A 21,379-nucleotide genomic window follows, 5' to 3' on the forward strand; every position below is an offset into this window, starting at 1 on the left:
AGCCTAGGCTACTAGCCTAAGCAGGTTCTAATGCCTTTGATTTCCTTAGTAAGTTAGAGGGTGTGATCTGAGTGTTCTGCTGGTACCCCTGGGCCTGTAATGCGTTCATCGTAGACCCTATGTAACCTTGCCTGCCTGCCGCTCCAAACTAAGTAAGATGGGTGCTAAGAGGACCCACTACCAGCAAGAAGCCCCATTTCAGACAACCCCCCTCCCCCCGGCAAATCTAGCTTCTGCATTTTTCAGCCTTTGCCTTCACTGCTGTGTTCTTGTTCTTGGCAGAGCTCCTGGCCAGTTACAATGATGAAGACATTTACCTTTTCAACTCTTCTCACAGTGATGGGGCCCAGTATATTAAGAGATATAAAGGTCATAGAAATAATGCTACAGGTGAGTCTGCTTTTTTCTGTTTCTGTGACTCAAGTCCCATTGAAAACCTCCATTATCTTATTCCCATTGTGTAGGTGGGAACTACCTAAGGAGTAGGCTGCCTGAGTCAACTCGGGCAGTGTGAGGTTATGCCTAGTTGAGCTGGATTTTTCTTTTTTCAAGTGTGATTCGGGGCAGTGATGTTGCCTTCAGTTGGTTAAGCATGAAGCTAGACTTGACTTTCTGTGATTTCACATACTATAGAGTAGGCATAGAGGTCCTTTTAGAAAGTCAGAGAAAGCTGTAGTGCTGAATTACATAGACTGTGTAAGATGGTATCTTTAGAGGGAGAGAAGGGAATGATTCTTTTGAATAAAGCAAAGGAGGGAGGAACAGTGGTGGTTTCTAGCCTAAGTTTCTAGTGAAGTGTGGCTTTGTAGTTCTCTGTCTATGGTTCCCAAAAACTGGGCTCACTGGACTCCCCTCAGTCTCTTAATAAGAGAGCACTGATGCCTGTCTAGGCCCCCCCCCCCATTTGATTCAGTTGGTGCTGGGTTCAGCTGGGGCGTTGTAGTTTGTACTGACGGGGTCCGACTGTAGGGAAGGTAGGCCGATGGCTAGCATTCCACATGGAGACGGGAGGAGCTCTGGGAAGAAGGAAAGGAGGGCAGAGTTCTGTATTTGGATTTCATTATTATGTGGGCAAGCAAAAGGAAAAGTGTCAGTATTGTGGCGGTCTGTGGAGCTGGTTCTAATAGTTGGACTCCTGTCTTTTACAAATTCTAAAGATTTGGGCCCTTTTACTGAAGTCTGATAGTGAGCATGATCAGGTGCTTCTTATAGGGAACTGTGCCATGTACCTTCGTTAATCTCAGATCAGCTGATGACCTAAGAAACACTGACTGGGTATACCAAGAATAATCCTAGGGCCTAAGAGTGGGAAAAGCTGAAATGAATCAGGTTGGGACAGATAGGGCATTAGTTTGAGGCCTATACCTGATAAAGTATCATTGAAGCAGACTGTTGCCCAGGGACAGAAGACTCCTGACAGATCTCTTTGGAAGATAGTCTCTGGGACGATCACACACATACTCTCTTGATTTATTTTGTAGAAATGAATGAAAATAATTATTTGGCATTCAGCTGACTCAGTTTGTAAATTACTAAGTTCTCAGTGAGGTAAATAAATATAGGCCCGGTGCCAACCCTTATGTGGTTTCTTCCCCCTTTTATCCTTTCAGTAAAAGGCGTCAATTTCTATGGCCCCAAGAGTGAGTTTGTGGTGAGCGGTAGTGACTGCGGGCACATCTTCCTCTGGGAGAAGTCCTCTTGCCAGATCATTCAGTTCATGGAGGGAGACAAGGGAGGTGTGGTAAGTATGAGGTGCTGGACTGGCTGGCCCTAGTCTCTTAGGTCAAAAAGGTAGGTCTTCTGTGGGACACTGCATTTTCACTACATGGTACCATGTTTCAGAGTTCCATACAGCTAAATTAAAGGTATTATGCCTTGGGGGTGCAGAGGTTTTTGATGGAATACTTTCTTCTATTCCTTCCTTCTGTCTTTACAAGGCATAGTTTATTGAGAAGAAGAAAGCGTTTTAGGAAGAATTTATAGATAGCCTGAACAAACACATGGGCTTTTTCCAAAAAAGAAGACATTAGTTCAGGACAAATCCTCCTATACAATGTCAAAACAAGATGTCTCCTGCCTTGGCTCTAAGTAAGCCAGGCAGCGACCCTGGCTGACTCCTGGGTTAGTAGAGAAAAGCTAGAGAAGCACATGTATTTTTCTTGTTATTCATTTTTAGAAAAAACATTTTTTGAACATTCAGGGAAATAAGTATGGTTTGTAACTTACGACATGGTATTCAATATTTAATTTATTTAATGTACTCTTTAGGAGAATATCCTTGTACTTAACAGATGCATGCTGTATTTAGGGAGAAAGTGCCATGCCTATTGTCAAATGGATGTAAATACACATAATGTACCTGTATATATGTAGAAAGGAAAGCACATGTAATAAAATATATATTTTTCTTGAAAAGAACAGCTAAACAGCCTCCTAGATAATGTGGTCATATCATTGCCTGTCCTTTTGAGTTTTGCAAGCATCCTCTTTTGAAAGAGTCATAAAAATCAAGTTAAAGAGCTGAATGGTCAGCTCTTTTTCCTTTTTTAAGATCCAGCATTAGGAAAGAGTTTCAAGACAGGGTGTCTCTGTGTAGTTTTGGTGCCTATCCTGGATCTCACTCTGTAGACCAGGCTGGCCTCGAACTCTCAGAGATCTGCCTGGCTCTGCCTCCCAAGTGCTGGTATTAAAGGCATGTGCCACCATTGCCTGGCTCTAAATAGCTTTCTATAACAAGGTTTTTGAGCCACTGAAGAAAGAAGAGACATTTTGAAAGATGACACTTGACTAATTACCCAAGTTCTTGTCCTTTTTATTCTTCTAAGCTGTGGGGATCTCCGCTATGACTTGGTAAGGCTTACCAGAGAGCAATTTTAGAGTGTAAAATGGCATCAGGATACCATTCCTTCTTGGAGTTTTCTTGGTCTACTTATGAGGATATTTCGTATTTTATTCTGGTTTCTTCTAAATCTTTTGAACCTAGGACATACATATAAAGCTTCTGTAGCCTGAATATAAGAGGAGAGGAATCTATAAGTTCAAGGTGTGTCTTCCTCTTCTCTGCTTGTACTTCCTTTCCTTCAAAGGTCCCTCCTGTCACCTGTAGTTAACAGGTTCAAATGTTTTTAATTTTTTTTTTTTTTTTTTTTTATTCATTTGTACACAGTGTTCTGTGTGCATGCCTGCACACCAGAAGAGGGCGCCAGATCTCATTACAGATGGTTGTGAGCCACCATGTGGTTGCTGGGAATTGAACTCAGGACCTCTGGAAGAGCAGCCAGTGCTCTTAACCTCTGAGCCATCTCTCCAGCCCCAAATGTTGGAATCTTAATGAAAATTCTGCAATAGGCACATAAGTCCTTTCTTGGTCATAAACTATTATCTTGCATTCTGTTCTAGAAAGATGCAGGGATAAAATGGCCTCTCCCTAACCAACACTTGTCTCCTCCAAAAGCATTCTGCTGGTCAGTTTGCTTTCAGCTCAGCCAGTACCAGGGTTTGTTGATTAATCCAGGGCTGAGGGGGAAAGAGTATCTTCTTGGGATGGGTGGGTCCCAGGCCAGAGTTTTCATGATTCTAAGAGATGTAGTGGCTGCTCCCTGAAGAGTGTCTTTACTTGTTCTTGCCTTTATGTCAGCCAAATATATTATCCATGTGGTTCTTACCTGGCTCCCTCTAAGATGGTTTTGTTTTTTGTTATAACCTTTCAGCAGTGGAGGTCACCAGGCTGTAGCCTAGGTATAGATGATAAAGCATTCTGTATCATAAAGTAGAATGCTAGTTGGGCTGGAGAGATGGCTCAGAGATTAAGAACACTGGCTGTTTTTCTAGAGGTCCTGAGTTCAATTCCCAGCACCCACATGGTGGCTCACTACCATCTGTAATGAGATCTGGCTCCCTCTTCTGGCCTGCAGTCATACATGCTGTATACATAATAAATAAATAAATAAATAAATAAATAAATAAATAAATAAATAAATAAATATAAATATAAATATAAATATAAATAAATAAATAAATCTTTAAAAAATAAATCAAAATTAAAAGAAAGAAAGTGAATGTTAGCATCAGAGGGATCTTAGAGTTTATTGTCCACCTTGCCTAGGTCTCCTAACCCATTCGGCTTCACAGGGACAAGAGTGGGAGATGATGTCAAGGAACAGCTCCTTACTCTCCCGAAGAGCACTTGGTGCTTTATCCCATTCCCTGCATTCCCTAGCCCGGTCTCCTAAGGCCTGAGTTCTCTTCTGTGCTCAAGCATTATTGACAGGTCTGGTGAGGTGACCAGGTCCCCTGGCCCAGAAGCTCTCTGTTGGCTTCCCCTGCAGGTTCCAGTCAGGTATTATATGTCATTTATTCTCTTGTCCTCTTGCCATTGGCTTTGTCCTTAGGTTTAAGCCCCAAGGAATTGTTCCTTTATGCTTTTTTATTTTATTTTATGCTCTGTTGGAAGCTCAAGAGTACAGGTCTTTAGCAAGGTTTCATGAGGAAATGGATGAATGAGATCAGGTTTGCGTATGTGCATTGTCAGGTATCTGTTAGTAACATTTTTGTACTCGAGTTTGTTCTCTAGTGCTTCCTCAGACTCCCAAGTACACAGCCTAAAAAACTGCAGTGAGCTCCTGTGCGAAATAGCGCAGAAGAGAACCAGGCCTTCTGAGCCTGTCTTATTTGTAAACTCAGAGTTAAAGAAAATGAAGTCTCTAGTCTCTGTGCCTCCCTTTCCTTTTCCTGAGCTGTGGTCTGAGTGTGCAGGCCCAGCAGCCAAGCTTGGTCCAGAGGGAACTAGAAGAGGGCTTTTTGCCAGGGATTTATTTTCTTGGACTATAGAGCAGAAGCAAGGCGGGGTGCTTTTCCTATCTGTTCCTCATCTGACTAAAAGTCTAAAAATGCTTTAGCAGCTAGATCTGGGACTGGCTCTTCCGGTGGGGGTGGGAACTGCCCTGCCCTGTTAAGGAAGCTCATGTTTTTGAGTTAGACAGCAGAGGGCATGGGTGCTTTTAGACAAAAGGAAACTGTCTGAGACCGAATGTCTGCCAGCCACTGGTTTGCTCCCTATTGAGTGAATGAGGGTGACTGAAACTGATTTCCATGGAGAAACGGCATGACTACATAGTGATTCCCTGTAGCCGAGTTTACTGTGCCCCTAGGGCAGATAGCAGGATGTTGCCGTCTGTGCTAAGGGTTCTTAAACAAGACACAAACCTCCCTTGCCCCACCCCTTTAGTTCATCCTCTTCTCAGCCTCCCCATCCTCCAGTTAGTACCAAGTTAGTACCAAGCAGCACCAAGTGGATATAATTGTTCTCCATTTTGTCTGGAAGTACAGGGGCAGCTGCTGCTTTACTAATTTTTTTTTTTTTAATTGTCACTGATGAAAGCCACTGAAAGACTTTTTTCCAGCCTCGGAAAAATTGGACCTTTAGAATCTGGAGTGAATGAGGTCAGTATCTTATGAAGCTGCAATACGCATGGCCTATCATTCACCTCCTGGTGTCTAGGGATGCAGCCTCTCTTCATCTATATATTGGAAATGATAGGTAGGCTGACTTTATATGCACTTTGTATCTCCTCTGCTGCCAGAGCTATATTTGTTCTAGGCTCAGGTAGGTGGTCCTCTTCAGCCCAGATGTTGGCTCAAGGCAGCCATCGTTTTTTAAACTCCACTCCCATATACTCCTGAGCCTCTGCTTTCTTTCCTCCCAAACCAGGTAAATTGTCTTGAGCCCCATCCTCACCTACCTGTTTTGGCAACCAGTGGCCTGGACCATGATGTGAAGATTTGGGCACCCACAGCTGAAGCTTCCACTGAGCTGACAGGGTTAAAGGATGTAAGTGACTGGCTGAAGGCCTCCATTTGTAGAAACCAATGCGTGTAACTGTTATCATTCTTCAATGTCATAAGAAGGAATAACTTGTTGCTCAGTTCTTTAAAGGCATTGATCTGACACCTCCTCTACTTTCCCCTCACTGCCTCTGTGGGGACAGTCCGGAGCCACAGAGCAGCTCTGAAGTGCTTCTAGTTGGTAGGTAGGAAGCATCTTTAGGAAAAAGCTGTTTTATGTTAAAGTGTCCAACCTTCTCACTGACTGACCTTGAGCATCCTTTCCTATCTAATAATCCAGCTCTACATTAGTTTAATGGTTTCTGAAGGAATGTTTTATTGGGATGAAAGACATAGTCTGCTTCTCTCCCCTGCCCCCCCAAACACACACAGTGCTGGGGATTGTACCCAGGACCTTGCACATGCCCTACTACCAAGCTACAATCTAGCGAGCTCTTGGTTTTCAGAGACAAGCTTTTAACGAGTAGCTCAGGCTGGCCCTGAATTTGTGATCCTCCTGTCTCCACCTTCAGTGCTGGGTTCCAGTCATATGCAGACAGCACCAGTCCTGTTGATGGAGCCGGGGTTCCGGTTAATTACTATCACTTCTCCTAACTCTTCTGGGTTCCAGGTGATTAAGAAGAACAAGCGAGAACGGGATGAAGATAGCTTGCATCACACTGACCTGTTTGATAGTCACATGCTTTGGTTCCTTATGCATCACCTGAGACAGAGACGCCATCATCGGGTAAGCTTCAGTTGGAAGTGAGTGCCCAAGGACTATGTGCCTTTAAAGAAGGCTAGAAAGTTTCACGGCACACTTCCTTACTACTTTAAAGAGGGATGGAGTAGTCTTGGCTGGGTGTCTTATCCACTGGCCTTTATTTATCCCTATTAGAGCAACTAGTATAAAGGAGGCCCTGTATGATTTTGTTCTCCATCACTATATATACAGTGGGTTATCTTTACGGTTTCAGTGGCAGGAGGGGCTAGGGAGGAGTAGAGAAGAAATAATTGCTCTGGATGACCTGTGTTAACTTTCAAGGTTTTTAAAAGGGGTTGAGAGCAGGGGTCAGCAAACAGATTTTTATTGGAAATGCAGCCACACTCGTTCCCTGTATTATCTGTGCTGCTTTCATGGTACAGAGGCAGAGTTAAACAGTTGTAACAGAGACCATATGCCCACAAATACTTACAGTCTGGCCTTTTAAGAAAAATTCTGAGCCAGGCACAGTAGTAAGCGCCTATAATTCTAGCTACTGGGGAGTAACAGGTCACCCTAGGTTATTTAATTTAAAAGAAGAAAGGGGGCGGGGGTTCTGCTGATCCCTGACCCAATATAGATCTAACGTCTTGTCCTTGATCCAGGGACGTTACTAACAAGGATTTCCCATCCTACAGCGTTGGCGAGAACCTGGGGTTGGGGCTACAGATGCGGACTCTGATGAGTCTCCCAGCTCCTCAGACACATCCGACGAGGAGGAGGGCCCTGACCGGGTGCAGTGCATGCCATCCTGAGCCCCCAAACTTAGGAGGGATGGGCTGGGGCTGCCAGCCCGATCCTGCCTGGGCAACTCTTTTGGTTCCAGGCCCTTACATTCATCAGAAATGCACTTTGGACTTTTTGTTTAAATAAAGATATCCGAGAAGGACAGACCACAGGAGATTGAACCAGCAGAGAGCCCCTAGGAGTGAGAGACAGCCAGTATGAGCTTCCATGGAAAGGTGCAAAGGACTCAGCAGAAGTGGGCCTCTCCCATTGTTAGGGGAGAGGAACAAAGCCTTTTGTTAACTGGCTTGGATAGGAAGTGGGGCCTATTTTTCTTTAACCTCCCTTGTTTCTTTTGTGGGGGTGGGGAAGGACTGGCTGTTCAGTACCGAGGGGCCAGAGAGGAGGGTAGGAATGCCACTCTCTCTGGTTTAGGTTTTTCACCTTTTCCCCCTTTGTTTTTTAAGAAGTCTGACAGTTCCATTGTTTTTTGCCCCTGAGCAACCACATCCCAAGACCCCGTTTTTTTTTTTTTCTGGGAATTCCTTCCGAGTCCCTAACTCTCCCAGTAGTTTTCTCTTCCCTTTCCACTGCACTTACTCTGTACTTACCACAGTGTTTTGCACTTGATTATGTAGCCTCCACTTTGTCCTCTTCATCCCATCCCCCTCCTAATGGGGGTCTGTGATGGAGGTCATGGAGAAGTGGGGGCAGGCCAAGAGATGGAAGAACAGGAAGAAGTTACCTCTTTGTTTTGTTTTTAATTGTTTGGTGGCAGCAGTTTCCCTGTCCCTATCACTGTTAGAGGCCTAATTTTATATCTATAAATATATTAAAAAGCAAGTTAAACTTGGGCGTATCAAGTTAAAATTATTGTCAAAAGTTTAAATACCTATATATTCTCTATGAACACAATGCAATAAAGGGACTTAAAGGAAGAGTGAGCGAGAGTGATGATACAGAGGTGACACGTGGGGTCAGCTGGCCGTTTATGTAGGACTGTCAGGGCCTGGGACTGACCTTTAGGTTTTACAAGGCTCAAAAATGGGAGGGTATTTAGCTGTGCCCTTCTGCCTTGGTGCAAAGGTTTGGAAAAACAAGAAATTCCTCTCCACTTGGCCTCAGGTCTCGTAATTCCCTTAAGTCTCATGGGGGAATCCCAGGATTGTTCCTCTCATTGGAGGCTGGCCTGTCTTTAAAACACGACTGAAGTGTGACTTGAGGGTGGGCACCACTGCTACAGACCTTACTCACCCTGGTTCTGTGTGTGACAGCAAGCACACTTGACCCTGGCCTTTGGCTGCTTGACTCTAAGCCATCCGACTCCACACCAGCTCCCTCCTGATGGAAGGATGAAGGGGAAACTTCCTAGGAATCGAGGGACAAGCCAGTAGCTGGGAGATTTGTTCTGGTGACTGGGGCTTAGACACCTGTCTTAAACATTGGTCACTGAATATGAAAGTCCCTGTTGAATTCTTGCCCTAAATGCTTTTGCTGCTATTCTTTTGCCCCTAGTTTTCACAAGACTCAATCAGGAATCCTGCATCCTGGGACGTTTCGACATGACCACACTGGGCCAGGAAGAGGGGGGAAAGAGCAGAGGGTGGTATTCCTACACACTCCTTCCTCCTGACCCCTTCCTAGCAGCTCAGACCAGATGCCAGCTACTGCACTTCCTTCCTGAGGCAGGGACTGTAGTAAGCAAGGACTCTATGCCCTCACTGCTAGCAGGGTATGAGGTGGGCTTAAACCATGCACTCTGGAATTTGTTGTATTTTTTTCTCAGTAAAGCTTTTCCCCCCGACTGTTGCTTTGTGTGGTATGTGGTCCATTTATTTGTCACAGTGTACTTTTGTTCCTTCCAGTATAAATGCTTGATTCTGCCAAAGTTCAGTCTGGGGTATCCCTGTTTCTAGTGCTTGAGCTACAGAATGTTGTAAGTGGGATAGGCCTGCTTATGTTAGTGGTACTTAGAGATGGGGTGGGAGGGCGTGCTATTTGGGGATGTTTTCCAGGCCCATGTTTCATACTAAAGTGAATGATAATAGGGAAAACATGGTTACGCACCCCCTCCCAGTCAGAGGTTCCCCAACTCTTTTTTTTTTTTTTTTTTTTTTTTTTTTTTTTTTTTTTTTTGAGACAGGGTTTAGATGTGTAGCTTTGCTCCTTTCCTGGAACTCACTTTGTAGACCAGGCTGGCCTCGAACTCAGAGATCCACCTGCCTCTGCCTCCTGAGTGCTGGGATTAAAGGCGTGCGCCATCACCGCCCGGCTCCAACTCTTAATGACCCACAGAAATTCTAGAATCAGTCAGGTACAGTACAGTCAGTCACCTTTATTCCAGGGTTAGAACAAGGCCGTGCACACTGCAGACAGAGAGCACAGGCTAGGGGCAACCTCACGGCAGCAAGGGGGGGTAGCCAGGGTATCAGTCTATTAGGGCAGGTTAGTCTATTTAAAGTTTGTTTTTTGTTTTGTTTTGTTTTTTTGCCTTACAGAGAAACTGCTGAAAAGCACCCTCTCTTTCCTGTTTCTTCCATAAGGAAAGCTCCATCTCACTTTTGCTCTCATAGACCATCCCAGATGGAAGGATGGGTTTTGCTTATTTCCTTTCTCCCGGTTGTACAAGTACCTCTTTTCTTGAAGGAGAAGCCAGACAGGACTAGGGAGACTTAGGAAGGACCTTTAAGGCAAAACTGGAGTCTTCGAGGTGTGTGTATTAAGGCAGGTGTCTGCAGCAGTGGCCAGAGGGGATGGGCAGACTGGGCTGGGCTAGGAGCTGAGGGTGCTCTAGCCAGTCTGGCTTCTTCCCTCTTCCGACAGCCTGACCTCCTCCCCTCCCTGGGAAGCTTTGCTACCACATCCTGGAAGCTCCTACCTTCAACTTCCTCTACATAGTCTCTGAGCTTGCATGTAAAGTTAATGTTTGCTTTCTTTTCTGTTTGGACTATGTAACGATGTGACTGCCACTCCCTTCACTGTGGCATCCCTCCCACTCCTGCTCTGGCCTAGACAATAAGTTAATGCTCAAAACCACAAAAAAGGGCAGACATGGCAGTGCGGGTTTAATATACATATATGTAGAATATATATGTACACACAGTTAGCACGGTCAAGATGGGGAAGGGCATCTTGGGACAGGTAGGAGGCTGGGTTCACTCACTGTACTCTAGTGACTTGGCTTGGAGGCATCCACAAACCCAAATGAGAAAGGTTACCAAGTCCCTTCCTGGATTGAATTGGGGTGGTAATCAGTGTCAGTGCAGAGGAAACCACTGTAATTAACTTTCTTGCTTGGGGAATTCTAAACTGGAGAGTGTGAAGGTTGCTTTATTGGGACCCTGTAGGTTTGGGCAGGTTGAGGTTAAAACCTACAGATCTCATTCCCCAACCTCCCTAGGCTCAGGGTCAGTATATTCAACAGTCTGTGTTCAGGAATGAAATAGAAAGTGGGCCTGTCTCTGTCTGCATCCCCATCTCAGGCTCAGTAGTGCATGGGTCCCAGCATAGTCTCTCCAGAGGAGAAGTTGAGGGTATCAAATGCTGGCTTCTCCATGGGGTTTGATTTTGGGGGCCAGGAAAGGATCTAGTGGTCTTCTCATTAAGATTTCTGGCTCATATCTATCCCAGGCCTGTGACAAGGGCGTAAAAGAGGGCCTGCTGGCACTCAGAACTTCAGCCTAAGGAATGGCCGGAAACTGGGTTCTAGCCAGTCCAGCACAGATTTACAAACACTGAATTCTGGCTCTTCTTTCCCCTTCCAGGTGGAGGTTGAGTAGCTCGTATCTTCCTTCCCCATTGGTTTTCTTTCGCTCTAACCATCTCTCCCATACCTCATCTTCACCTTAGCTCCTCAGTGTAGGACAATGCAGGTCCTTCTGCTTCCGTACTTTAAAAGATGTGGGGAAGAGTGGAGGAAAGGGGAGGAGGAGGAATGTGCCAATTTCCATTTACATAGAAATAGCTTCCACCTCCCCTATAGTGGGGAAATTAAGCTCCCCCTCCCCTGACTCCAGTCCCCTCATGAGGAGGAGGAACTAGATGAGCTAGACAGACAGACAGCCAGAGCGTGTGAACACGCACACACACGCGCATAGTAAGGGGGTTAGGACCAAGTTAGTAAGTGGGTACGGAGCAGGGGGGTTGCCCTAGCCCCTCCCATTGAGGACAGGGAAGGGAGTGGTCTGATGAAGATCCAACCTTCCTCCTCTTCCTCCCCCTTGCTCAGGCCTTCTTTGGTGGGGGAGCCAATTTGATGATTTCTTCCTCAGAGGGCTGCCGGATAATGTCTGGAAAAGCAAAGACGGGGTGTGTCCAGGGATGGAAGTTGCCAGGCAGGCCCATTGAGCATCAATCTCCACTCCCCAAATTCAGGATGATTCTCCACCCTAAGAATATAGTCAGAGGGGAAAAGGAGAAGAGTAGCTATGCCAGAGGCATGGTCTGTTACCTTTGTACTTCTTGGCACTGGGGATACGGGTTAGCTTGGTATCCAGCTCATCCTCCTCCGAGATCTTCAGCACACGGGTTCTGTAGTCGACCACCATAGTGAGTAGATCAGGACGGCGGGATATCTCAAAGATGTGCTCAATGTAGGATAGGTTGTCTGGAGGAAGGCAGCTTGAGTCAGAGCCAGGCTACAGCGGTCAACTCTACCCTGTCAACCTGGTATTCCTGAACCAACACTGAGTTGCTTACGCTGGTTACTGGTTGGTTACAGTGAAAGAAGGGGCTACCAAGCCAGCAGAAGAAAGTTTGAGGCAGCCCAGCAGTTCCGAGGGCTGATCCGAGGAAGGACGGGCCAGGGAAATCTTTCTAGGGCATAAGTGGAAATAAAGACTGGGCTAGATATCAAGTCCATCCTTAGGGGAAGGGGCAATAGAAAAGCTGCTTTCCAATGACCTCATACCTGTCCTGTCCTTTTGCTGCTTGCCTTCCAAACGAGTGTCAGGGAGAATTCCCAGACACCACGTGTGGAAACGGGGATGAGATGTAGAGCCAATCAGAGAGGCTCTGAGCGCAGTAAGAGAAGTGACGGACAGGGTGGTTTGAGAAGACTAGACCCACCCGTCATCGGCCTCCTGCCCAGACTGGCAGTAGTCTGCATTGTGCTAGGTCCTCCTGCAGTTTTCCTCCCTGCTACCTAAGGACCACAGCCAGAATAGTCCAGACAAAGGGCTCTGAGGTCACTTCACTCCGAAACACGTGTAACTCAAGATTTACATTCTCAGCTACCTCTAATCAGACCCAGTCTTTAGTCCAGCCAAGCTGCACTGCCACCCTTTCTTTAACGGGTTCTCTGGATTCTACCTTAGGAATCCTACTTTCCTTTGGGGGCAGTCTATGATCATCGTGTGTGAGTGTGGGTATGAGTGTGGAGGTCAGCGGACGACTTTGAGGAGTTGGTTCCCCTCTTTCACTGTGAGCCCTGGGCCCTCGGTGGGCATGCATAGCAAGTACTTTTACCTACTACTCTGCCAGCCCCTGGGACTGTCCTGCACACCATTTCACCCTGCAAGCCCCAGCTGCATGTGACTGCGCTAAGCCAGTGTCCCCCCCAGTTTTAAAAAGCAGTAGTCTAAAAGTAGGTAAGAAAACATGGTTTTAAGTTTTACCACTTGAAATTGTTTTCATGTGCTGTTATATATGTAGTGATAGCACGGAAGTATTGAAAAACATTTTGTACTAATAAGGGCCATAAATGAAGCATGTCTAACAATTACTGCCCTGGAACCCTGTAGTCTCTTAGCGCATATCATTTACCCTGCCCCATCACAGGGGTTCACTTTGTGTAAGAGGCTGTGTTCGTTTCTATTTGCTGAATGAACAGGGAGCCCCCTCACAACCTTTGTCCAGCTTGTTGTGGCTTTCCAGGAAGCTAAACCAGGCACTGCCTGTAGTGATCTCCTCACTCTTCTCGCTGGGGATGTCCTCCTTGCAGGCTGACTTGAGCTGTTCCAGATCTTCGAGGGTGATGTTGTTGGTCAGGTCCTGAAGGAGAGTCCCGTACTCTGCCATGACTGGAGGTCAGGGTAATAAAGGGAGAGGAAGCTGAGCTTAGTGTATGGGATCTGGTTCACTTACTGCCAGTCCTTATCTGCGCCTTACCCCCACCCTCAACACGCACACATGAGCGCTCACTTTGTCCCGCCAGGATGGTATGTACCTGAAATGTGGAGGTTTAGGAGAGAGAGCAAGTCTGGAAGGAGAAAAGGGAAAACCTCTGACACACAAGAAGTAACTTAGGAGAGCTAGGAGCCTAGAGTGGCAAGTCATACCCCCCCCCCAATACACACACAATCTTTTTCTTCTTTTTCCCTCCCTTAACAGTATCCCTGGCAACAGCTCCCCTGACTGAGGAGGCGGTTACCATGGCAACATTCTCCAGACTTTCTTGCAGTCTCCAGGTCCCCCCTCCCCAATTGCCCCACCCACCTCCAACTCCTCCCCCTGTCACAGGCTTGCCTAGAAGTGAGAGGCTAAAAAGGTCTGGTGGAAGCCCCTGCATTCTATCTTCCATTCTTCCCCAGAAGCAAAGGGGTCCCTCATTTCGTCTTCCCACCACCCCACTAATGACTCATTTTGGATGGATGCCTAGTTACTTGGCCTGATGGATCCCTGTCGCGCCCCCCCCCCCCCCCCACTTACCCCTGCATTAGAGTTTTAGGTCTTAGGGTAGCAGAAGCAGTGGGCCACCCCTGCTTTGTGGAGCCCATTTTTTCCCTTGATAGTTTACTAGGCCCCAACTCGGCCCTCTCTCCTAGCCTTTGTGCTGTGCCTGCAGCCCCCGCGCCCAAGAATACCAAGCGGCTGGCTCTGGCCCCCTGCCCAGTTCCCAGGCAGGCTGGGTGATAGGGGGAGGGGAGTCTAGATGTAGCTTTCAGAAATCTGGCAGGAAGGGGGCTGCTAACCTTTTATCAACCTCCTCTGATACTACTTGCAACCTGGCTTCCCACAGGCAAGGCTAGACTTTACGTAGGCCTTCATACCATGCCTCTCATGATCCTTAGGTCAGGAAGAGAATTCAAGGACACTCTTCACTAAAATAGGTACTATAGCTAAAATAGAAAGGTCAGACCTGAGGCTGGGGGGATGGCTTAGTGGTTAAGGACACTGGCTGCTCTTCTAGAGGACCTAGGTTCAATTCCCAGCACCCACAATGTGACTCTTAACTGTAACTCCTGTTCCAGGGGATCCAACACCCTCACACAGACATAGATACAAGCAAAACACCAATGCACATTTTTTTTAAAAAAAGGCAGACCTTAGTATGAACTTTGTGGATTTGATAAAATGTAAAACTCCAGTGGTAAGCTAAACTCAGTGACCTAACTGAGCATAGTGACCTATGCCTGTAGTTCCTACATTCAGGAGTCTAAGGCCGGAGAATTCCAAGTTTAAGGTTAGCCTGGACTAGATAGCAAAACCTTGTTTCAAATAAGGAACTGTTTTCTGCAGTGAGTACATATTTTTATATTCAGAAAATTTAAGCATTAAAAAAGGAACTACATCATAAACATTCTGTGGTTAGACCAAAAGGTGGGCAAGAAACTGAATGGCCTTGGACCTGACCAAAGCTGCTCATGCATCATCCAATACTGAGCTGGAGCTGGCAGATCAAAGGGGCAGGCTGACAAACCTGTTTCCCTTGTTTCTAATCTCTCCTGTAGGGGAACTGAGGCAGAGCCCTGGGCATTGCGTAAGTGTGGGCCCAGACGCCCCTATCCCCATCCCCCTTCTTTGACCAGAAGAAACAAATCTCCCTCCGTGGCGGGCACTGTGACACAAACAAAAGCCAGACAGCAGGGCCAGCACGACCCCTGGAAGAATTGGTCAGAAACCTTTTTACTTGCACACCCAGGTGCCACCAGACAGAAGGGCCCAGCGGTGGTCCTACCAGGCGGGGCCAGGGACAATGCTCTCTGACTGTCAGCACCAGGAACCATCTCTGCCTTGAAATCTAGGTCACACAGCAGCAAGCTGGAGCCCAGCCCCGCCTCTACTGATAATCCTAGGGCAGAAAAGGGGGCTGGGGGAGGGGCTGGAGGGGGCTGGAAGAGCGGCATAGGATGGAGACAGACCCTGCCCCAAATGAGGCACTAGGACCAACGCCTCACTGGAAAAGGGGTCAGACTGCCTTGATTTCACAGGGAAGAAGAGTTTGTAAACATGAGAGCTGTTGTGGGAGGAAAGTGTGTAGCGCTGTGTGTGAATCTCTCAGGAGGAGTTAAGATTCAGGGCTCTGGATCTAAAACACAGATCTACTGGGGAGGTAGGCGGGAAGGGATTAATGTGTGTAACACACACACCCACAAAGGTTGGGGGCAGCGGGTAGGAGCTTTCCAAGAGTAAAACATACAAGGAGGCCCTTAAGAGGAATGTGGGTAGTTATATATAAAGTGGCTAGGGAGAGATAGCGTGTACATGTGTATATGTACACACTGAGTTTTCCCGGGTGAGAACAGGTATGTGGAAGATACAGTAGGTGTGTTTGGATGTTCTGGTAATGAAGGTATGTTCAGCACTAGCTGTGAGCTTACGTGAGATGTATGCTTGTGTTTGAACCAGTTGAGAGTATGCAGGAAAATGTAAGTACAGACTCACGTCCAGAGGGGTGAGGGGAACCCACAATATGACCGAAGAGAGCTAGCCTTGGGAAAGGCTGCACATGAGGAATGCGGCGTGTATGGCTGGGGGGGGGGGGGTTTAAGCACGGAGTCCACAAGGCTGAAGCCTCCACTCAGCTGTTACCATAGCAACCTCAATTCAGGGCAAAACCACCACCCCACCACCCCCAGTCCTCAGGACAATGACAGCACCGATGGGAAGAGCATGGAGCGGGACAGAAAAGACAGGAATAGGGGCTCTGGAGGGGGAGTGAAGGAGAAGCTGAAGTCACCACTCGCCAGGTGGGGCAGGAGCAAGGGCAGAGCAGTTAGGGGACATTTTTTAGGGCAGAGCTAGGCGGGATCTCCGCTACATGACTTTCAGGTTTCACTAATCAGCTGTTATCCCTGGCTAGCCGGTCTGGTTACGGCGGGGCTTGGCCTTGTTCATCCTCACCAAAGATTTAGAATTTCTAAGGGCCTATCGAGAAGTCTGCCTTCCTGGCTCTGAAAAGTTCTCATCTCTGCGGCAGCACAGAGAGCTCAGGAACACCACCCGGTGGAGGCCATTCTTGGGACAGGATACCAGGGCAGGAACTGGAGCCGAGGCTGCCAGGAAGTCAGTTCCCTTCCCTCCCATCTCATTCTGTATTCTGCTCACTGCTTCCTCACACCTTCCTTCCTTCCTTCCTCCCTCCCTACCTCTCCTAAGCTGGCTCCAGGCTTAGTCTTGACCACTGAGGATGCTGGGGAAGGAGGAGCCTTTTAGGTAAGAACTGGGGAGATGGCACTGGACAAGAAGCAAGCCACGAGGCTGCCCAGAGACGCCCGGCACAGGATAAGCACCTGTGGTAGAGGCGGCAGCACCAAAACAATTGGAGACTTTCGACACAGATTTGTGGTAGATTATCCCTGTCCCCAGCATTGGGTGCCACGTAGGAAACTTAAAAAGGAAGCTTGTGGATTAGATTTTACCCCTCCCTCCACATCTGTTACAGCTGTTGGAGGCCGAGGAGGGAAGGGGCCATTCTACATAGATGCAAGGACTGGAAGGTCCCTCTACTGGGCAGGAGGGATTCCCAGGCACTCAAGTCAGTCCTGCCTGAAGCTGGGAGCTGAGGAAGTAGTCAGCGGAAACAGGTGGAAAGGGGGACCCGGGGTTGTAGCCATTGTAATTTAAGTGAGGTCGGGGCCCCACATCCAAGCAGAACAGCAGTGTCTTTCTTTCAGTATCTTAACTGACTTCTCCCCTAACCTTTTGGTCCAGCTTTGGAGATCTCACCACACACTCTTCTTTCATCCTGTAACAAAGAGGGTTTTACAGTTCCAAGGTCAGCCTGGGAGGAGGACTCCAAAATGTACATCTAAGAAGAAAAACAGGTTGCCTCTGGGACTGGAAAGGGCCATGCCCAAGATGGAGGAAGCCACAGATAGCTGGCCCTGGATTGAGCAGGACTGTGGGCAGGGCATGGGCCCTGGGCATCTCCCTAGACTAGCTGTCCTTCCCAGCTTTGTCTCTTCCCCATCCATCTGCTTCCTCCTTAGTCATTTTCAGTTTCTTTTTCTACCCCCTTTCAGCTCCCTTCTTTAACCCCACCTTCAGCTTGCTAGGCTACATTCCCACCCCCTTTTACTTTCCCAGTGGGCATTCATGCCTTCCAGCTCTTCCTGTTCACTCATCGCATGTGCTGGTAGCCATGGCTACCCTTGAACTCCGTGAGACCCAGGTGTCCCCACCTAAATACCCAGAGCTACCATAAGGAAGGGATGAGCTTCCCTCCAGAATAAGAAAAAGTTTGACGGGAAGGAATAGATACACGGTTGGTTACTGAATATATAATGGCTGGCTCCTGACTAGCTGGTGAAGACGGCTATCTTGACATTGTACACGAAGATCTGTGTGTGAGGTATAGTGTGAGTCTGTGACCTTCTGTATGAAGTACATGGCACCTGCTGAGCACAGGTGTCATACATAGTAGGCAGCCCGAGAAGCTGGCAGCCCAAGGCATGCTGGCAGTTCCCCCACTGGAGTATTTAACCGCAAAGGGAAGAGCAATTAACACTAATCGCTCATACAGCCTGGGGGCCAGACACATAACCTAGAGAAACAGGACACACATGTTCACATGTTCCTTCTAACCCTCTGCCTTCTTCACCCTCCCCAAGTTCTGATCCTCTTTAACCTACACCCCAGCATTCTTCTGGTTCCTCTGGCCACCCCTTTCTCTCCGTGGTTCCCTCTATGGATCTCTGTCCTTTCTCCATGTCTGTCTTCTCACACATCCCCCCCCCCCCCAACTTGGGTTCCATCCTTGGCTGACTCATTTTTTTTCACCCTCTCCTGATTCTACTCCCTCCTCCATCCTTTGGCCACATTGATGCCTAGAATCTAGCCACTCCCAGGTACCCCTGCTCTAAACGTGCAGTCAGCAAGAAAGGTCACAAGAAGCCCCTCACCCAGGTAAGAACATAGGCTCACCAGTCCTTGAGGTATTGTCTACTAAAGCTGTCCATAAAATCTGGGTGTGTTTGTGGTCAATGGCCCTTCCATCCACTACTCAACATTCCTGTTGAGGATGTCTTAGAGCCTCCGGTCAAGGAGACTCCACATGGGAGGCAGTGGGTTGTGGTGGGTGGGTGGGTGGGTGGATGCGTAGTGCAGGGATGTTGTGATTTGGTTTGTATGCGAGGATGTGTGTAAGTCACATGGGTGTGTGTCACTGTGTGGTTAGCTTTTTTTCTTAATCGTGTTTGTGTCCCTGTCGGTTTTGACATGATTTTTTTTTTTTAATTAATTAGGGTCTTTACGTAGGCTACATCATTCCTCTGCACCCCCAGCTCCTTCCTCCTTTCCTCCGGGCAAGCTTCCACCAATCCCACTCTCCCCAGACGCAGTAGGATGGGTGTGAGAGCACACGTACCAGCTGCCCGAGGAACTGAGGCAGGGCTGAGCCGAGCCGGAGACCGCCTGCAGAGGCGAGTCCGAAGCTAGAGCGAGGAGGGAGGGGCGGGAGCTGGCCTGGCCCGGCCGGCTGGGCGGGAAGCAGGCTACATCCTAATCCCCAGGCCCCATCGGACTCCCAAACTGCTGTTGAGCACAGAATGGGCGGACGAAGCCACACAGCCTGCAGCACAATCCAGACTCTGGATGCACTGACATGAACCCCACGAGGCCTGACGCCGTGGACCTGTCTGGATCCTCAAGCTCCCCTATTTGCTCCCCGGGTTCAGGATCGTGACCTCTTCAAACCCAGACCCCCAATCTACCCCCTCCCCACGACACATCTCCCCTGTGCCCCCTCTCACCGCCTCCGGAGCTGAGAGCTCAGGGTGCGGGCACTCCTGGGTCCCCGGTTCCTAAGCAGCGTCTGGAGCCTGCTCCTTGGCTCCTGCCGCCGCTGCCGCCGCTCCTGCCGCCGCCGCCTCTTCCGCCCGTGGAGCAGAGCCTGAGCCCAGCACCGCCTCACCCCACCCGACTGGCCGGTGATGTCAGAGCCGGGGAGGGGCGGGGGGCGGGGAGCGGCGAGAGAAGGGGGAGGGGAGGCAGGAGGGGACAGGGACTGTGGACCGCCGTTCTGGAAGACTCCTAGGATGCGGGCAGTACTGGGCCAGAGTGTGAACTCTGCCTTTCACTTAAACTGTGGAACAATCCTCAGATTATTTTTTCCCAGTGGGTCGCTCTTCTGCCCCCTGGCCTTTGGATGATCACGGTGGCCAGGACCCCTGGAAGGCGGAAGCAGTTTGGATTGGGGGATTTGGAAAGTCTGTGGCCTCTAGGTTCCCTTGGCTACTTTGCTTTGGTGTGTGGGAAAACCTCCCTCCTAGCCTTATAGGTCAGAGGATCAGTAGAAAATGATCAAATTTATCCACGCTAGGAATAGAATGAGGATGGGGGGGGGGGGGCAAGGAGCAACAGGGTAATAATCTCTTTTACTTGGCCTGGAGCCATGATCTCTTCTGGATAATAGCAGCTGGACCTCTGTGCTCCTGCTGCCTTTCCCAAATATACCCCCACATACTCACTCTCTACGCAGACACACACACACACACACACACACACACACACACACACACACTATGATGTAATTTTATTTTCTGGGGAAAAAAGCCATGAGCTCAGCATGCAAATATAGACAACTAACAAAGCCACACTTAGCTGTCTCCTCGCTCCGTCCCTCTGCCTAGGCCCAGTGTGATAATTCTCACTTCCCCTCCACCTTGGGGGACTTTCCTCCCCCAGATTCTCAGCCAGACTGAAAGAGGGAAGGAGGAATTGGAGAAGCATCTGATTGTCGCCCCATCTGAAGCATAAGGGATCTCAGCTCAACTCTGGAAGTGTCTGGTCTTGCAAAGTATGAACATCTAGTGTTTGCATGCCACTAGAACGCCCCATCTTGCCTCAGTTCCAGCTTGGCAGAGACCCTTCCAGAAGCCTCAGTGAGTCCTTCCTTTCTTGGGAGCCACGATTCTGGGAGAAGCAGGTCATGTTCCTGCCCCCTTAAGTCTCCACAATGCTTTGCCCTTCTCCCCCAGCGTGACTGGCCGTTGCTCCTCTGAAGATAACATACCCTCAGAATTTGTCTTTGTTTCTAATTCTCCCTGTGTTGTAGGACCAAAATCTATCTTGTTGACCCATCTTTGACACTCAGAGGAACTGTACAACATGTCATATTTAAATGAAGTGAATCAGGCAGGCAATAAGACACAGAGAATGTGAATGTCATGCTTACTGTTTCCTTAGACATTAAGTCCATAAAGTTCAGTGTCCTCTCCAGCCAGACGAGGATGTTAGAGCCACTAAAGGGTTCTTCTGAGAATCAGAAATATTGTCTTTAGGGACTGGTGCCAGATAGGTGCTTAAAAAGTTGTTTAGTCTGGTATCTTTCATTGACCTATACTAAACAAACCCCATAATATTTTTATGATGTAACCTAACACCCCATTACTTATTAGTTATCCATTAGGTGTGAGCGGGTGATTGACTGTTTGGTTTCTGTTCTGTATGCTTCTGCCGTTTCCTCTAAGAGCACTGCCTGCATTTGTCTGTGGAGAGTGAAAACTTCTCTAACCTCAGGGCTCATTTTTCCATACTTAGACATCTACTAACATTCCGCTGGCTTCACAAAAACTAGTGCAACGCATAATAGGGTGGTACACGCCTGTCACGTCAAGATTCAGAGTGTTGAGGCAGGAAGGCTCCCATTTTGGGCTACATAGTGATACCCTATTTAAAAACAACCACAACGTCTCTTCATTTAGAAACCTCTTCAGCAGTTTGGTTCTTCATGCTCCCAACTTGTCTGTGCTTACTCCCACCTGAACCTATCCTGTTTGGGGTGGGGGGTGGTCTCTTTTCACAAAACTCCACCAGGTCTAAATCTGATGGATGCTCTTTGTTCAAAAGTCAAAGCCTCCTCATTATCATGACCACCACATGGGTCCAGATTCTCCCCAACTCACT

The 21,379-nt window shown here is 48.1% G+C and overlaps 2 protein-coding genes across 6 annotated transcripts in view; one reads left to right on the forward strand and one right to left on the reverse strand.

Annotated features, from left to right (window-relative positions):
• The window catches only part of Dcaf8 (DDB1 and CUL4 associated factor 8), a 47,737-nt gene extending 38,616 nt beyond the window's left edge, over positions 1-9,121 (forward strand). For all 3 annotated transcript variants that reach the window (XM_006990586.4, XM_006990585.3, XM_076548270.1), the window contains exons 10-14: positions 283-390; positions 1,611-1,741; positions 5,711-5,830; positions 6,455-6,571; positions 7,225-9,121. In XM_006990586.4, the coding sequence (XP_006990648.1) occupies positions 283-390; positions 1,611-1,741; positions 5,711-5,830; positions 6,455-6,571; positions 7,225-7,341 (593 nt within the window). In that variant the 3' untranslated portion in view covers positions 7,342-9,121. The remainder of the gene's footprint in view (positions 1-282; positions 391-1,610; positions 1,742-5,710; positions 5,831-6,454; positions 6,572-7,224) is intronic.
• Positions 9,122-9,627: 506 nt separating this feature from the next.
• Positions 9,628-19,409, reverse strand: Pea15 (proliferation and apoptosis adaptor protein 15). Of its 3 annotated transcripts, XM_042258630.2 has the most exons (5): positions 19,225-19,387; positions 17,174-17,219; positions 13,159-13,332; positions 11,763-11,918; positions 9,628-11,601 (listed from the first exon to the last, which is right to left on the reverse strand). In XM_042258630.2, exons 3-5 carry the CDS (start codon positions 13,328-13,330, stop codon positions 11,537-11,539), a joined length of 393 nt encoding a protein of 130 aa, XP_042114564.1. In that variant the 5' UTR covers positions 13,331-13,332; positions 17,174-17,219; positions 19,225-19,387; the 3' UTR covers positions 9,628-11,536. The 3 variants fall into 3 exon arrangements, with proteins under 3 accessions (XP_042114564.1, XP_006990645.1, XP_042114565.1); XM_006990583.3 differs by lacking the exon at positions 17,174-17,219 and having other exon boundaries at positions 19,225-19,409; XM_042258631.2 differs by lacking the exons at positions 17,174-17,219; positions 19,225-19,387 and adding an exon at positions 13,479-13,506.
• Positions 19,410-21,379: the final 1,970 nt, after the last annotated feature.

Source organism: Peromyscus maniculatus, chromosome 11 (assembly GCF_049852395.1).
Source record: "Peromyscus maniculatus bairdii isolate BWxNUB_F1_BW_parent chromosome 11, HU_Pman_BW_mat_3.1, whole genome shotgun sequence".
Lineage (NCBI taxonomy): Eukaryota > Metazoa > Chordata > Mammalia > Rodentia > Cricetidae > Peromyscus > Peromyscus maniculatus.

Bases quoted from the DNA above. Each gene is read 5' to 3' on its own strand.
- Pea15 (XM_006990583.3), bottom strand. From the start codon at position 13,330: ATGGCAGAGTACGGGACTCTCCTTCAGGACCTGACCAACAACATCACC. The intron at 11,919-13,158 runs GTTGTGAGGGGG...GCCTTCCTCCAG, and splicing joins CCACAACAAGCTGGACAAAG to ACAACCTATCCTACATTGAG. The intron at 11,602-11,762 runs GTAACAGACCAT...TTGCTTTTCCAG, and splicing joins CAGTGCCAAGAAGTACAAAG to ACATTATCCGGCAGCCCTCT.